The sequence below is a fragment of the Catharus ustulatus genome, chromosome 14, assembly GCF_009819885.2.
Source record: "Catharus ustulatus isolate bCatUst1 chromosome 14, bCatUst1.pri.v2, whole genome shotgun sequence".
Taxonomy (NCBI): domain Eukaryota; kingdom Metazoa; phylum Chordata; class Aves; order Passeriformes; family Turdidae; genus Catharus; species Catharus ustulatus.
The window spans coordinates 6,321,459-6,339,353 of record NC_046234.1 but is presented as its reverse complement, the minus strand read 5'-3'; the positions used below and the strand labels follow the sequence as shown (position 1 = coordinate 6,339,353).

Below are 17,895 nucleotides of genomic sequence, written 5' to 3'. Positions count from 1 at the left end.
CTTATCTTGCTCCAGAAGGAAGCTCTTATTTTAGGGTATTGATGCTTCTTGTGCACATTCTTCCACCTCCCCAGAGATTCCCTAAAGGCTCCTGCTGCTGTTTGTGCTTAGAGGCCATGTTATATTTTCAGTGTGGGCTGATAAGTTGGGGCCTGGTCTATTGTTTATCATGGGGTGGGAGGGGATGTGTTGGCCTGCTCAGGTTTCATTAAATGAACAAGATTGCTGTCCAGTCAGGAAGGAGCCTCTGCTTTTCCATTTCCATCTAGATTCCACTAATTCCAGTGGCAACCTCATCTACACTGTCCAGATTTCATTCCCTTTCCTTTACCAGTGGAAACTTGCATCCCATGGGAAGCTGAGGCTGCAGGAAGGAGCCCAGGCAGGAACTGGGTCAGGTTGGGTTTCTCTGGTGAATGATCTTCTCATGCCCTTCCACATTCACAAGTAGAATGAAATACTCATTATTTGGTTAGTGAACTGACCAACTATCACAGTTATATGGAATCAGTCTGAAACTCTTTTCACTTTATTCCAGATTTTTTTGACCAAGCTGCTTAGGTTCACTTAAGAAACTTCCATGCCTTGTTCCCTTGGATATTCACATCCCCTCTATGATACTGTTGGAAGGGGAAGGGAAGAAGCTCTTTTCTGAAGTTAAACAAAAGTGTCTGGTGTTCCTTTCCCCTCCTTGTGTCCTTGGATTTGCCTCCTTGATCAGTTTAGAGCAGTGCAGTGACTCAGTTTAGGTGAAGAACTGGCCCAAGATGGACACAAGGTTGTTGTAATGATCTGCATGTTTTTGTAATCCTACTTCACTAGAACACAAAGGAAGTTAGAAGTTGGACTTTTGGAAGACCCTGAGCCATCTTAAATGAAAAAAATAATAAAAGTGGATGCTCTTGTTTGTTCCTTTTGAGGGGTACTCTTGTGCTGCTGGGGGGGAAGCAGCCAAACTTAGCAGGTCCTTCATGTGCTGTCCTGCTCGTTCCCAGGGACACCACGGTGATCAGCCACTCACCCAACCCCAGCTACGACACCTCACTGGAAGCTCGCATCCAGAAGGAGGAGGAGGAGATCCTGCTGGCCAACAGGAGATGTCTTGACATGGAGGGAAGGTAAAGTGCACTTTGGTCCTATCTGCCTTCTTTGGGACAGGGATGTGAAATGAACTGCCTGGGTGGATGCCTCAGAACCAGAAATTCTTGTGCCTTCAGCAGCAGCAGCAGTGATGTCAAATGCCAGGCACTCATTTGGCCAAGGAAGTGTAAACAGCAATCCAAAACCTGTCTTGATACTGAGGGCTAATGCAAAAAAGTCTTGTCTTAGATTTTTTGCATCTAGCTTGTTCCTCTTCTCTTCAGAGCATCTTGATTAGACCCCAGGCTCCAGCCAGCCCTTGACAGGCTCACAGAGCTGTTTTCCCTGGGGTCAGGCCCAGTGCAGACTCCCCAAAGTGTGTTAATTCTCTTTGTTGATCTCATGTCCTGCCCATAACTCTCAGGTTTGTCTCAGAGTTCCTTCCAAGGCTCTTTAGAGCAGTTTCCAGTAGCCAGAGGTGGGTGGGGGTATCACACATGATCTGCTCTATGGGCCAGAGAGCACAATGTCCTGGCATCCTCCCTGCACCTCTCCAAGTGCCTAAGGGAGTCACAGCCATGGGGCCACTGATGCCTCAGTGCAGTGAGATGGGAGACACTTACACTGTCCTTTTTCCTTCCCCCAAAGGATTAAGACCCTGCATGCTCAGATCATCGAGAAGGATGCCATGATCAAAGTGCTGCAGCAGCGCTCCCGCAAGGAGCCTGGCAAGACAGAGCAGCTGTCCTCCATGAGACCTGCCAAGTCCCTCATGTCCATCTCCAACGCTGGCTCAGGCCTGCTGTCCCACTCCTCAACGCTGAGCAGCACCCCCATCCTGGAGGAGAAGAGGGAGGACAAGAGCTGGAAGGGCAGCCTGGGTAATTTCCAAATACCAGTGGCAATTCTGATACAGAGCCACTGCTTGGAGGGGAGGCAGGAGCAGCAGAGGATGTGTTGGACAGATTGAGCAGCTGGCCTGGCCTACAGTAAAGCTGGCTGCAAGATGGGACACATCTGAAATAGCTGCTTATTTTAATCACTCTGGGAAATAGTGATTTCTGATACTCAGGCTCTGCTATTAAATATTTAAACCTTTATTCCCAGTTTGCCACCTGACTTTAGGGATGACTGGGATACAGTTTTCAGGCTTCTCAAGCATTTGCTTTCAGCTGGGTGTTACAGCTGGCTGAAGGTGTAAAGTCTCCTTGAATTGAAGCAGAGATTTTAATCAGGATTTCTATCCTGTAGTGTTGGGCCTGCACCAACATGACTCCTGTCTGGAATGGCTCAACAGCATTGTTCTGAGAAATGGAGTTGTAACAAAGCAAATCCCAGATGATTTTTTTTTTCCTGGGAGAAGTCAGGCCCAAAACTGAGAGTAAAACTCCCTGAAATGTAAATGAGGACCTGCTGCAGGTGATTTCAGAGTGTGCAGATTAGTGCCCACCTGCCAGCAGCAGCATGGGGACACTGCTGTACCTCAGTTACTGCAGCACCCAGGGGTGGAAGGTGCTGTGGAAAGGCAAACCTGTGCTGCCTCTTGAGGGAGGGAGCACTTTCTAGATCCTGGAGCAGTCAGTGCAGAGTGGTGCAGAGCTGAGAGCAGTTTTCTGTCACTGACATTTCCTCACCTTTCCCCACACAGGTGTTCTGCTGGGAACAGAATATCGCTCGGAATCCATCCCCTCCACCCCCTCCCCTGTCCTCCCCTCCACGCCGTTGCTGTCTGCCCACTCCAAGACAGGCAGCAGAGACTGCAGCACCCAGACAGACCGGGGCAGTGAGCAGGGCAAAGCTGCTCCTTCCCCTGCAGCTCCCACCCCAGCACGACTCCCCAGCACCAACCTGACCTACAGTGCAGAGAAAACAGGTAACAGAGCTCAGCCCCAGTCCTGGGGGACACCCTGCCACCCTGTCACCCCTGTGGGGCAGCCCTGATGTCCCTTTCTCCCTCCAGGCACACTGGGGTTAGTTTTTGTGAGGACAAGTTGATTTCAAGGACAAGTGTGATGGTGTTTGAGTGGTCTGAAATGCTCTGAAGGAATTTTAAAAAGCCCTGAAAAAATTTTTAAAAGCCCTGAAGAGTGGCAGCATTAGCGTGGGCACACTGGGCAGGGAGGTGCAGCAAGATCTGAGAGTTGAGAACAGGAAGATGCAAATCCCTGGGCAGTCTCTGAGTCAGTGTCTACTCTAAGTAAATTGTGAGTAGGATGTGGAGTTTAAACACATGAAAATGGGCTGTTCAAACTGGCCATTGCATTGAGTGGGCATCCAACGCCAGGTGGACTCAGAGAGGGGGAGGGAGAAGTAGGAGAGGGAGCTATCACAATAAAGCTGTCTTGGAGCATCCCAGTCACAGGACCAGCTTCAGCCTTGGAGATCCAGTTGACAGTGACTGTCCCAGGAGCTGAATTTGCTTCCCACAGAGCTCCCAGCTGGCAAGAGCTGCTCATTTTCCAGCCCACTCTGCCAAATCAATGCAGATTACACAACCTTGCCTCTTCTCCTTACAGACACATTACAATGCTGCTGTTCTTTATGGCAGAGAGTGTTTGGCTGGGCTCTGCCTCCTGCCCATGCTGAGCTGTTTAATGGGTATCAAGGGAGAACAGGTCTGGTGGTGAAAATCTACCCTGACTGCATTGGTTTAAATGCAGTCACTCCAGTTTTATGTGCATTTGTGTAGCAGTGGGAGGTACCCAAAGGGAATTTGATAAAATAGCTGTATTTGTCTGGCTACATACGTGGGAATTGAATTTTTAAAAACTAAATAAGCTATTAGTTGTATTTGGCCAGTGCTACAAGATGACTTAAAATGTTAATGTCATATTTTTAACCTCATAGAAGTTACACCTTTAATTGTCTGTCTCTTGTTTTTCCTCATCACATAGATGGGCCACTCTTCCACTCCAGCACTCTTGAAAGAAAAGCCCCTGTTCAGACTGTGGGGCAGGACCTCCCAGATGGAGAGATGGTAGAATACCTCATCTGAAAGGCTGTGCCAGGATCTGAGCTGGGATAACAGTAGCAAGAAATTTTTAAAAGACATTTTTATTGGGAAAAGAAAAATGTAGTACCTGAGTAATAAAAGAACACTCAGCTGTTTGCTCTTGTATATTATGTCTCAAAAGTTTGGACAGGTTAATTTATAATTTGTTCTAAATTATAAAAAACCCGTAACACTTGTTCTTTGAAAGTTTTCCCCTTTATTTGTTAAATACTGGCTCTGGTAACATCTGGAGAAAAAAACTAGACCTTAGGTGCACTACATCTGGTATTTCATTTCAGTGTTTTTAAAGTCTCTTAAGCAGAAGTAGCTGCTCTCACAGGTGCTGGTTACATGTCTAGCTTGAATGTAGTGATGTGAGCTTAATGGCCTTAAAATGATCAGAACCAGGGACTTGTGAGCATCACTTAATGGTTTTAGGATACAGGTGTTCTGGGAAGCTTTTATAAACCTGAGCTGTGATCAAGGGAGATTTCCCTTTCACTTCCTCTTTCCTCTCAGTGTAAGAACTCAGAATAGGTATTTCATGTTCATAGGCTGAAAAGATTTCCATTTTCAGTGTGGTAACATTGTTGGTTTTTTTTACTTCCCAGATTTCTTTTTTAATTATTTCGTTATTAAAACAAACGACTCCGGTGATTAATGTCGCATTTCGTATTTGTAGTTCCTTTTGCAAGATTTGCCACACTTTTATACTTAAGTACTTTTTCAATAATTTGTACAGTGGATAGTAAATAATATATTGCATTCATGTTTTACATAAATTAATAAGGAGAATTTACAGCCCCAGCCCTGATCTGTTAGATCAGATTTCTGACATGGTAATTCCATTGGCTTTAGTGAAACTACTTCAAATTTACCATAGCTCAAGTGGGAAGCCCTGTTGTTTTTCAGATTTAACAACTTACTCTGCTGCATCTGTGGAGATCTTTCTCTGTAGCACACTTTTCTATATTTCAAATGCCCTTCAACTTTGTATGTCCCTCCTTTCTGGAGATTCTTTTTCACATAGCAAAGCCTCAGAGGTTGAACTTGAAAGAGAAGCTCCATGCAAAGGTTCAGATGGCAGGTTCTCTCCTTTCAAAATACTTCTTTAATTCATCTGAGTGGAGAACAGCTTAAAGAAAGTCCCAGAGGCATTACAGAAGAAAGTAACATATTTAAGTCATGAGGTTCACTTTCAGATTTTTGGGAACTAGCACAGATGCAGTGGTGCTTTGGTTACAGAAACTATAAGGAGATATTAAGACCAATAGAAGTACATGAGTATTTTTTTGTTACTGTCTTTGCATTTTATTAAAACACTTCAATATTAATTTCTGTTAAAAACTTTTCTTTTGTACTTGAATATTAAAATATTTCACTAGCCAGTGGTCACACACTGGGAACCAGGCTAATTTCAGCTTTCTGTGCAGCATTAGAGGAGCAAAATTTTCATTTCAGATCGTTTCACCCCAGAAATAAGGAAATCCAGCAATTAATTATCACAGAGTTAGTCAATGTCTTTAATTCCTGTTTGACACTGCTGCTATGGTGTTCAAATGAAATGGCCTTACCAGACTAACAGGGATCACAGGAGCTCCACAGTGGGAGAGGACAGGAGGTGCCTAAAGGTCAGCCCTGAGCATTCCCTCTGATAATAATCATTTAAAATCCAAGGAACACCCTTCCCACCGTTTCTGGCAGATTTGCTGCTGGTCAGGGATCTTCAGGCCATATCCCCAGTGCAGCAGAGGTGGCAAAGGGTGGGGTGGGAGATGCACTGGCCAGGCACAAAGCTCTTCCAAAGCCAGCTCCAGGCACTGCAGAGCTGCACTGCAGGGCTTTGCCTGGGGGACAGTGGGACAATGTCTTTCCAGATAGTTCTAGACCTCCCTTCCCTCTGAACCACTCCTCACCTTTTCTAGGCACACTGTCCACTGCCACTTCACTCTCATCCCTGAGAGTGTCTTGCTTTTATTTCTCTTGGCTTAATTCCATCCCACTTTATGAAGTAATGCCCACCCTGGATGATTTGGTTTCTCTTCCTCCTCCACAGCTGTTGAAAATGCAGCTTTTCTCATTAGCTCAAGGTGTCCATCTTTCTGCCATTTCAGTATAAATACCTACATTCTATTTTGTGGGTTTGGCTTAAAATGAACAAGGAAGGAAATCAAATGCTATTGAGTGTCTGTGTGAAAGGGGAGGAGAAATGTTTGAATGCTTTTCTCTTCCTTTACAGTCAGGAATAGTTATATTCCATCTTTACAAATACTTCTCAACATCTGGAAAGAAGTTTTACCACTGTAGGGCTCTAAATAAACAGTTACAACTCACTTGATTCACATTAAAATGTCTGGGAAAATTTGGATTTTTTACAGATAAAACCTCTTTCAGAAAGCTGGTTTTTGCCAATCAATATTGGCTATTCAGGTGAAAATAATTGGTTTATCCTCCCTGCAGCTCACTGTTTTCAAGTGGAGTGCCACTGCATTTTATTTTTACAAATCAAAAAGGACATAAAAGCTTTCTGTGAATACAGTAGAGCAACTATCTCCTCCAGAAATGGAAGCCAGGCTGTCTCTGACAGCCTGAACCGTGAGCATTGCAGGAGCCTTGGCACTTCCTTGCCCATTGAAGTAATTTTGGAAGATGGTGCAGTTTTACACTGCTTATGTCAGGCTCTTTGCCCTATTTTGTAATTTCACTTTCTTCCAAAAAAGCAAAAACCCCCAAACTTTGCTGTGGAAGTTGGAGGTCATTTTCCTGTGCTGACAAGCTGGGCGCCATCAGGAATGTATTCTTCCCCTGGAGCTTCCTCAGAGCCATCCTGATGTGAATGTAAACGAGCTGCTGCTTTGAGGAAGATGTGTACCATAGTCTTCAGTCTCTGTACAGATTTTGATTTTGTTCTTAAAACAGAAACTGCTTTAAGGAGACAAACTGCACACCTAGTCCCTTTGCCTTCTGTAGAGCTTATTTCTAGTAGAAAGTGGTTTTTAACAATGATTGCAACGACCTTTGCAAACCAAAATTTTAGACTAAGAGTTTTTCTTAAACTCGGGTATTAGAAGCAGAATTGTAGCTTTTATAAAGAAAGCCACATATTCTTCTTTGTAGAGCAAAACAAGAAAATGAAGTGTAGTTATTTTTCCTCTTTCCTGTCACTGCTTACAGAAAGGCCAAACTCCCAAGTCCTTCCCTTGGGCAGTTCCTTTGTGGTTTGACTGCACAGGGAACTGTCTGAGACCCCGAGACTTTTGTTCCACCTGGCCCAATGTTGTTATTAAATTAAACAGTTCCTACCTGGGCAGCTCCTGGGCGGTTCAGAACAGTCTGAGGACTCCAGGGCAGGTGTGAGTTGCTCCTCAGGAGCCTGCAGGGGAACACTGAGGTCACCATGTGTGGTGGAGCTGAAGTTCTCCCTGTGTTTCTGTGCTGAAAGCTGAGCATCACCTTTACTTTGGTTTTTGGGGCTGCCTGAGCTGGGGGGAGTGGCAGAGTTTTAGGCCAGACCCATTTCCAAGGACACCTCCTGCTCCAGGGGATGTGTGACACCCGTGGTGGCTCCAGCTGGACCAAGGCTCTTCACACTGAGACAAACCTGGAGTGCTCAGGGTAGGAAAACCCTGGGATAAGGGAGCTCCCAGTCCCTGGGCTGGCACAGGTTATCCTGGGATTCACCCTGCTGCCCCTGGGTTTGCTCTATGCCAGGGGCTGTGGAGGGTGGGGGGGTCTCTCTTTTCATGTATTTGTATAGGAACTCTTTTGTAAAAGTTAGTGTTTTTATGTCTAGGAAGTAAAAAGACATTGTAAAATGTAATTGTACTGTATTTATGAAGAAAATACATTTCTTTTCAAAAAGATCTTCTAAGTTGGTCTTAGACTCTGGTTTCCACCACCATCATCTTGTAGAGTTTTTGGGGGGCAAATGGCTTTGAGCAGTTTCTCTCCCAGCAGGGTTGTCTAACAGGGGGTCCAGTCAGCTGCTTCTCTTCAGGACCCAAAATATCAAAGCATGAATTAAAATACTGAAGTTTACCATTTCACAGCCACAGACAGTGTGTCAAGAGAATGACCTTTCCTGTATAAATCTATATTGAAGTGAATCACATGGTTATTTTTCCCCCCCTTTATTTAAACTATCCAAGTTTATTTTGTAATTTGTGACTGGGCTGTTTTGTAATTCAGCTGTTGAAACGGCCCTTAAGTCTTTGAAGGTTTATGGCAGCTTTAAGTCTAGAAAGAAAACAAAATAGTCAGTGTAATATGCACTAAGAAATCTTGTAAATGTGTATCCGTGTATTTTTAAAGAATGGACCCTGTGTTTTCAGCTTTTTTCCACTGATTGGCTCTTTTTGCAGTAAATTTGTTCAGTATGAAAAGTTCTGGAATACAAAACAAAACCAATCTTCACCTTTCCTAGTCCTCACTACTGCTTGGCCTCTGTCTTTAAGTTTTGAACTCCTAATCAGAGATTTCAGAGGATAAAGTCATTGCCATTCCAGTCTCCTCCCTTAAGCATCCCGGTTTATTTTCCCCTCTGGCCTGCCCTGCAGCTGCCCACAGCTCACACCTTTTAACAGCCAGATTAGCAGCACTTTGAGCTGTGGTGACAGCCACCTCTCCTTTGATGCCTGGACCCTTTTCCAGACATCTGAGGGCATCAGCACATGAGCAGCCTTCAGCCCTGTGAGTGTTTTCCACATCACAGCCTTCACTAGACCCGTGTGCTTTTTGTTCCTGTATTCTTGGTGCATTTTGCTGCCTCCTAATTTATCTCACACCTCTCATGGTGCTGTTGGAGGGAAGGAGCAGAGATTACTGGGAAGCTGCTTGAAACTGGTCAGCCTTGATGCAATTTCACTGTTGACTTTTGAGTTTGATCTTAACATAGCTGTCACCTCCCCTGCTGTAATAAATACCAGCCTGACAAATCCAGGGGCCAGTGGTCAGCTCAGCACATCCATCCCCTCCACTCTCAGGCCTTTTGATGTTTCCATAAATCTCTCTGGTGTGCCAGAGCAGAAACAAGAAGACAACAACAAAAAAACCAAACCAAAACCCAAAAACGCTGGCCAGACAAACCCCCCAGCTCCAGAAGCTGGCTAATAGCTGCTTTATTTAATAACACAAGTGTGGCCCATCTGCACGGGGGTGTGAGAGGAGTAGTTGGGCATTTCACAAACCTGTGTGGGCAGCAAAGATCCAAGCCCTGCTCTGTGGGGAGCAGCCAGGGAGGGTTTGGGATTTCACTGGGATTCCACGTGCCCTGCCCTCTCCTCCTGACCAGCCCCCTTGGACATAAACCTGCCCCAGAGGCCATCCCTGTTCTGCTGCTGCATCTGCTCAGCACCTGCATGGGAAAGGCACCTCCTTCAATCCCATCATCTGCTACTCAGCCTGCCAAGAGCTGGGGCTTAAAAGGGAATAAAAATGGTTTAGGTTTGTTTGGTTGGGGTTTTTTCCCTTCCCCCTCTCAGTTGGCTCCTGCCTGTAGGTGAAAAATCTCCTTTGCTCCAAATCCTCACTAAGTGCACCAGAGGCAGTGGTTGATTCCACGCCAGCCCCATGGGTGGGAGGAGGGACTTAGGAGCTAAACCAGAGCACAGTGAGTACAGCACAGTCCCAAGGGCTGCATTATTCTATTTATTGTAAAGTCTTGCCTGTTACTGCAGTTAAACACCTCCAGAGAAAAGCAAAATTCCATAATGCCACAGGACCTTTCCCAGTGACAGCTCTGTGCCTCCCCTTCCTGCTCCCAAAGGCAAAATTGGAGCATTTTGTATATTTTGGAGCATTTCTCTGAATTCTGTAAGGAAGAACAATATAAAATGGCAGCAAAATTGACTGACTCTGTAAAGGTGCTTTTACAGTGCTATTTATATATAGTGACATCACAATGAGATAATCTTCACATTGTACTGTGGAGGTGTATAAATATATATACATATATATACACACACATAAATACATGCAATTTATAAAAACTGGTAATTTTGAGAACCTAATTGTACCTGAAGAAATTTTCTTTTTTTCCCTAGTCTTTTTTTTCAAACATTAATGGGCAGCTTTGGAACTTCATTGTGTCTCTACCTTTCTGTTTCCTGTTGCTGCATTTCAGAACTAAAAAATAAGAAATAAGCCCTCCTATCTGCAGCTTTTCAGTTCTTTATTTGAGTATTTTGAGTGTATTTTGGTTGTTTTTCCTTTGCTGGTCACCCCAGAGCACCACAGCTTGGGCAGGATGAAGCCTGGGTCACGTTCATTCACAGCCCCAATATCCCTTTGTGCACATCCATCCCTTTTGGCAGGAGGAAAATCCCTGTCCTGTCCTCCTGTGGGAACCACCAGCATTTCCCTGCTGGAGCACCCAGCCCTCCAGTACCTAAGGGAGACCAAAAGAGCTGGAGAGGGACAAGGGGATGTGGTGATAGAACAAGGGGAAATGGCTTCAAAGTGACAGAGGGCAGGGATAGATGGGATATTGGGAAGGAATTCCTCCCTGTGAGGGTGGGCAGGCCCTGGCACAGAGAAGCTGTGGCTGCCCCTGGATCCCTGGAATTGTCCAAGGCCAGGCTGGACAGGGCTTGGAGCAGCCTGGGACTGTGGCAGGGGGTAGAATGAGATCCCAGCCTGTTCAGAGCCAAAACATCTGCACGTGGGACACCTCCAGCAGCAAACACCTTCCCTTGCCCAGCTGGGACACAAAGGGAAGAGCCCTGAGATGTCACTGGCATGGCTGGAAGGTTGAGAGCAGGGGCAGACCCTTGAAAGTCTCAGCCTTGTTGGTCTGGTGTGCTTATCCCAACACCTTAACCCTCTGCAGCCACATTATCTGGGATGTGGACTTAGAAGAAACAAGATTTGCCAAGGGAGAAGGGCTGGAAGACTTAATGAGCTGCCTGCTGGAGCTCAGCAATTAGTGCTGGATGGTACGGCCCAATTAGGGTCCTATTAACTTTAGTTCTCTGGAAATACAGCCATTAATACTCCTAATAATTCTCCTGACCTCAAAGTAATTGCAGAACATTAAAGGAGAAAACTGTTTCTAATTAAGCAATTCCCAATCCTTCTCTTTTCCCTTTTTTCTAAGCCTCTGGTGCCCTCTGAGCCATCCCATGTGGGGATTGCCTGGCTCAGACATGGGATGTGTGGTGGGCAGAAATTGCTGTCCCTGCTGCTAAGAAGTGACATTCCTGGAACTCTTCAGCACCTGAAACCCCAGAATCCAGGCAAACCATAATCCTGCACTCTCTAAACAATTTCTGATGGGAAATCTCTCACTGCCAGATTAAGCTCTTGGAAGGAGAACCAGAAACCTCCACTGGTCCTCAAATCATAAAATCACAGAATGGTTTGGGTTGGAAGGAATCTCATTCCAAACCCCCCTGCCATGGCAGGGACACCTCCCACCATCCCAGGCTGCTCCATCCCTGTCCAGCCTGGCCTGGGACACTTCCAGGGATCCAGGGGCAGCCACAGCTGCTCTGGGCACCCTGTGCCAGGGCCTGCCCACCCTCACAGGGCAGAATTTCTTCCTAATATCAATTAAAATTAAAGTAATTGCATTAATGGCAACTGCAAACAATTGGTGAGGAGAAGATGGGGGTGAAAGCTGAGTAAATAAACACCAGGAGCTGGAGATGCCCAGCTGGCACAGCCATGTGCAGCAAACCAAACTCAGTTTGACCTGCAGAGTGAAAGTTTTGCCTGCACAGACACAGTGGGCAGGGTCTGCTCTCCCCCTGTCACAGCCCAAACCAAGGCTGCTGAGTGACACCCCACATCACAAAAATCCAAATTTCACCCTTCCCACAGCCTGTTGTGATAATGGAAGCTAGATTTCTGTTTCATTCCAAGCACCATGAGGAGTGAGGAGAAGCAGCCATGCCAGCTTCACTCACAGGTGGCAGTTTAACCTTCAAATCCTGCTGCTGAGTTTACACAAAAAAAAAAAAAAAAAAAAAGAAAAAAAAAAAAAAAAGATACCCCATGGCTGGATGGGAAAAATAAAGCACTTTATGGAATGGCTGAGCAAGCCAGACATGAATCAACCATGCACCACGTGTGTAGGAAAATGTTTCAATGCTAACACATATATTTATTTGTTTTAATTATAAACCAGGGGCTTGGGCTGCTGGGGCCAGGAGGCATCACCAACACAGTGATGCTCCCTGTACCCCTCAGTGCAACCACACAAAGTGCTGCTCATGGCCCTCCTCGGCAGGGCAGGCACTGAAAAATCACATTTTAGTGTCCAGCCCTTCAGGGAGACCCGAGCCAGGACAGGTCACGCTGAGACCCCCAGGCACGGTGCAGTGGCAGCTGTGCCAAACGCACCTTTCTCGCTTCCTTTTTTCAGCAGGAAGGAAAGGAAGAATGGGATTTTGGAAAGCAGCATTTTTCTTCAAGAGGTTCAAGCAAAACACACAATTGGGCTTTTGGGGACACTTCCACCTGCAGCTCAGCACAGCATGGAGTAAAGGATCTGACTGCTGCCTTTCCCAGACAGCCGTGCTGTTAAAAAATGAACATTTCATGCTTCACAGAGCAGTAGAATGAGAGGCATGTCCCATTCCTCACCTAAATAGCACTATCAGTGTCCTGGGGATGGACAGTGCCCGCAGATAAACAGATCGATAAGGAAATGCAGCCCCGGGGCTGGAGGTGCCACAAGGCAGCAGTGCTTTTAAAGACTCGCCAGGACCCTCATTAAATTCCTCTGTGCCTCTGAAAGCCACCGGTGCTTTGGTTACACCCAGCTGCAAAATGCTGCTCTGAAGGAGGCAGGAGAGGCAGCGCTGCCCCGGAGAGCGGTCAGGGGCTCTGTGAGGAGCAGGGAAGCCTCAAATGTAATTAACTTAAAGAAAGAAAATCAAATCAAACCCACCCCGCACCTGTCTTTTGCTGAGCACATCAAAACCTGAGAACAGAGGCTGCACAGGCACTGAGAAAAAACCCACAAAAAACCCTTTACAAGCAATGCAATACTGAAACGATGTGGGTCTGGGGGCAGCATCTTCGTGAGCTAATCCTTTTTGGGGTATCTTTAAACTTCACCATCTCACACAGCAGAGCCCACACCCATCCCTGGGCAGAGAGGTCAGAATTTGGTGGCTGCCCATGGCTTGGGAGCAGGCACAGAACATCCCTGGGGTGCCACAGGCTGTGCCCACATCAGCCGGCTCTTGCCAGCTTGAATTTTCTCCATGCAGCCGCTTGGGCTGCACTGTCCTGTAGCGACAGGACAAGGAGGAATGGGTAAAAGCTAAAAGAGGAGAAATTTAGGTTAGATATTATGAAGAAATCCTTCCCTATGAGGGTGGGCAGGCCCTGGCACAGGGTGCCCAGAGCAGCTGTGGCTGCCCCTGGATCCCTGAAGTGTCCAAGGCCAGGCTGGATGGGACTTGGAGCAGCCTGGGATGGTGGGAGGTGTCCCTGCCATGGCAGAGGGTGGGACTGGACGGGCTTTAAGTCCCCTTCCAACCTTTAACATTCCATAATTCTATCCCAGGGACTGCCCAGGCTTTTCTCTCGTGGTCTGACCCGGCACAGCCATCCCGTGCAGGGCCGGGGTGTCCTGGGACATCACGGCCCCTTCCAGCCCTGCAGGAGCCCCCCGTGTCACCTGGGCTGGTGTGACAGCTCGGGCTGTGTTTGCAGGGCCGAGGGCTCTGCTTTCCCCAAAACCTCTAGATGGCAATCGCTCTCAGCGCTGCCGAGCCTCTTCCCGAGCTGGCTGGGAGAGCTCTGTGGAGCCGCCGCTTCCCTGGCAGCCAGCCTGGCGTCCTGCAGGACTGATGCTCTGAGCCCGCTGTCATTTGTCACCATCCCTCACGTCCTGCTCCCTGCTGGCTCGCCGTGCAGCTCCGCGATGCTGCCTCCCTTCTCCCGATCTCCCTTCTCCTGATCCCCCCTCTCCCGGCAATTCCCGATGCTCCATCCCTTCTCCCGATCTCCCATCTCCCTGCTCCCGACACGGGGCTTTGGGACCGACAAGCAGGACGTGCCACCAGCCCTGACATCACCTGCTGTGTCTCACAGGGCGCCACCACGCCTGGAGAAAAATAACCAAGTCACCCAGTTTATCCCAGCTGGCTAGAAAGGATTTTTCTCATTGTATCCAAACTTGAAAGTGTCTTTTAAAGAACAGAGTGACTGGCTAGGCAAGGAAGACTTTGCAGAGTGCCAGGGCACCCCAGATCTGGCCAACCCCAATCTCTGGGTGCTGCCTGTGGGGTCGTGGGGGACAGGGAGCAGCGGGGTCCTGCTGTGGCAGCTGAGACTGGAGCAGCTTCAAGCCGGGAAATTGCAAATATCGCTTGTCCCTGGTGATGGGTGCAGTAAATGGCATTTATTGCGTTAAAAGGAGAGTGCTGCCAGCCACGGGCCGCTCACTGCAGCTGCCCGGCAGACAATAGGACAAATATTGCTGTTTTCTCGGGTAAAGAGTGATCACAGCCGACTTCAGCCCCAGTGATGGGAGACGGGGAGAAACAGGAGTCGCTTGTCACCTGTGTATCCTCATGCTCGCACTTAGGCACTGCTGCTCCCTAATTTCCATCTGCGGGTTCCTGGGCTGCTGGGGGAGCCAGGCAGGGGCATCAAGGGCAGGATTTGCTCCGTGTGCTGCCTCCTGCCTGCAGCCTAGGACCAGGCTCGGCTCATCCCGCAGTCCCGGCTCATCCCCCAGTCCAGGTTTATCCCATAGTCCCGGCTCATCCCCCAGTCCCGGCTCATCCCCCAGTCCCGGCTCATCCCGCAGCCCAACCCTATCCCACTGCCCACCCTCCTTCACTTTCAACAACTTTCATACAAATACAGGTTCAGATTTTTTCCAGGGCCTCTTTGTGCCCCTGTCCTCACCCCACGAGAGCATTCACGGGTGAAGGTGCAGCAGATCCAGCCCTGTGCATCGCCCGGTGTGGCTGGACACAACATCAGTTACTCCCTCTCCAAAAAAAGGAGCTGCTCTTTTCTTTTTCCCTGGCTCAGGAACAGGATGACCTGCAGGCATGCTGGACACCAAGCAGCTTTCCCAGCAGTTTTGCAGGGCTGCTTTTGCCTGGTGAGACATTTGCCCAGGGCTGGAGTTGACTCAGCACCGGGGATTAGGAGCTGCAGAAGGGAGCAAGCAGAAAATAATGAATCATTACAGAAAATGATAGATCCCTGCAATAATAAATAATGCAGCAAGAGGTAATTAATTATCTCCATTTATACTGGACTGCCTGGTTATTGATTTAGATGTGTTCCCAGCCTAGGCAGCCCTGACTCTTTCAGGATTTCTTTTGTGCTCCTCCACCTTCCCTCTGTCAAAGCCGCTGTGCTGCAGGTCCGTGCAGAACTTGCATCTCCTGGACCAGGAACTGGTCCTGAACTCCCCTGGCACTGTCCTGTGCCTGTGCTGGTCACTCGGGTGTCCTTCAGCACAGATGGGGGTGGGCACGGGTGTTGGGATGGGGCTGGCAGGAGGATCAGCCCCGAGTGAGCCCCGGGAGCACCAGGCGGACGTGGCTGCAGCCCAGCCGTGCTGGAGCAGTGATGTCAGAGGCACCAGATGGCTCCTTTCTGCCCGATTTAATGGTGCCTAATGAGGTCACTTCCATAAAAGAGTTAATTATTTCCTGGGAGCCATTTGCTAACGTAATTAACTCTGTTTCATGCCTGGTTTTAGCGACTGGCTGCGAGCAGGGCTGGTGTGAAAGGCAAAGCAAGGGGTGAACACTCCAGCAGTCCCCACTGCCGTGTGCTGCTGCACCCAAAACAGGAGCTGGAGCTTCTCAGTTTGTCTTTCCCAGAAATGGGCCAGCAGCTCCCGGGCTGATTTTTCATTCCACTTCCCCCCAGCAGCACCAGAAAGGCCCTTCCAGGGCTGCACTGTGTGTAATTTAATTTGCAAGTGCAAAAGATGGGTTTTAATGACTTGTTGTATCTGGTATCTCGGAGGTGATGGAGCCTGGAGGAGTTTCTTCAGTTCTTCTTTCTTAGGAGATCGACTCAGTACAGATGGCACTCTGAGCTGAGCTCAGTCTGAGCCATTTATTGAAATAAATAGGAAAGGGCTGTGCCCCCAGAGGCCATCCTGCTCCTTTTCCCAAAGCTGTGGGTGAAACACAACCACCAGCATCTGCCAGGGCAGCCCAGCCCCAGCCCTTCCCTCACTGGCACAGCTTTAATTAAAATAAACTGTCAGACACCATAAAAAATTAAAACTTAAATGCCTTTAACATCCATCTGCAAGTCTTCTGGCAAGGCTGAGGAGGCAGAGTGGCTGCCAGTCCCCACTGGGCCTTGAAAGGCTCCATGTCCCCACCCAGGATCCTGGATCCTGCTGCTGGTACCTGATGTTGTCCCCCATGGGTGGCATTTGGGGAGCACACCCCACTCCCAGTGTGGCTGGCAGCAAGGAAGAGAGGTGCCTGCAAGCTGCCAGGAATGCTTTGAGTGCTTTCATTTCCGTTTATTAGGACTTTTCTGCTCCCTTGTGGGTGTTGCAGGTGTCAGCCAGGTGAGGAGGAGTTTTGTGACCACGTAGCAAAGCTGGTGCAGTGGGAGGTGCCACCATCCTGCAGAGCAAATGGGACAGGAGGTGACAAATGCCAGGTCTGGCCCTTCCAGGGGTCCCAGTGATGGGGACAGCCAGCAATCCCACAGGGGGGAACTTTTCTTCTCCCTTATCTCACTCTCAGTGCTCTGATCACCACATCAGGGGCTGGGGCTGCTCTGCAAGACGAAACATTCAGAACATGACGGTGCTGCTTCCCTGCCAGGCCACCACTGAATTATTTAATCTCTTCTGAAAAACCTGCCTGGTGCCTGGTGTGGAGGGAAACTCCCCAGGCTCTGCCTGCAACCTCCTTTTCTCTCATTTTCCAGAGTTCTTTGCATTAATTTTGCATTTTTTGCTGTTGCTGCCCCTGGAGGAGGTGGCACCATCCCCCTGTGCTGTCCAGCTCTGCTCCCCTCCCAGTCCTGCTGCTGCTCCTGGGTGATTATTGGTGTTAATTACTTCTTTCATAGCAGAAGCCAGATGCAGAGCTGTCAGCTCCAAGTGCTACTTGGCTTTTGCCCTCTCATCTGCAGCCGCTGGCCTTGGAGAATCCTCCTGGAGGCTCTGGGTGCTGCTGGCAGGAGGACAAAGAGCAGTGCTGCAAAGGCACCGTGCCACCAGCGCTCCCAGCCGTGCCTCTGCTCCAAAATCCTTCCCTCCTGGTGGTTTTCTGGATGTTTGGCACAGGGATGTGCTGGTCAGAGCAGAGGATGCAGGAGCAGAGGCTGTGGCTGGGTACCAAAGCCCACCTGAGGTGGGTGCTCTGCCCAGGCTGGGCCCAGGCACCAGTGCTGGCTCTGGGCTCTGCACTGGGTGAGGAGAGGGTCCTGGGGAGGTTCTGGGTGAGGAGAGGGTCCTGGGGGTGGTTCTGGGCACTGAGGGGAGCAGCTCCTCTGGGCTCAGAGCAGCCTCAGCAGAGCTGTGCAAACAGGGCCATTAAACCACAGAGCTAAGGGGGTTTTCTCTCCCCTGGATCAATTCACCAAGTGTTCATCAGTGGTGTTGATAACCAGGAGTGACAGACAGTCCTGGGCACATCAGATCTTTCTGCTTCCCTGCCCTCCACCCCAGGCTTGCTGGTTGCTCTGCCCATTTCACCTGGGAAAAGCCCAGCTGGGGAGGATGGACAGGGAGATGCTGCTCAGCAGGAGCACCCCTGAGTCCCTCACTCCTTACCCAGCCCTGGAGCACACACACCATGGCCCCAGGCTGCACCACAGGTCTGTTCCAGGACTAAGCAGATTAATAGACTTCCTGGCAGGGCTGTGAA

The 17,895-nt window shown here is 48.7% G+C and overlaps 1 protein-coding gene across 2 annotated transcripts in view; it reads left to right on the top strand.

Annotated features, from left to right (window-relative positions):
- AMOT (angiomotin) overlaps positions 1–7,935 on the top strand; it is a 59,519-nt gene extending 51,584 nt beyond the window's left edge. For both annotated transcript variants that reach the window (XM_033072297.2, XM_033072296.2), the window contains exons 10-13: positions 996–1,118; positions 1,729–1,961; positions 2,729–2,953; positions 3,975–7,935. In XM_033072297.2, coding sequence (XP_032928188.1) covers positions 996–1,118; positions 1,729–1,961; positions 2,729–2,953; positions 3,975–4,075 — 682 coding nt within the window. In that variant the 3' untranslated portion in view covers positions 4,076–7,935. The remainder of the gene's footprint in view (positions 1–995; positions 1,119–1,728; positions 1,962–2,728; positions 2,954–3,974) is intronic.
- Positions 7,936–17,895: the final 9,960 nt, after the last annotated feature.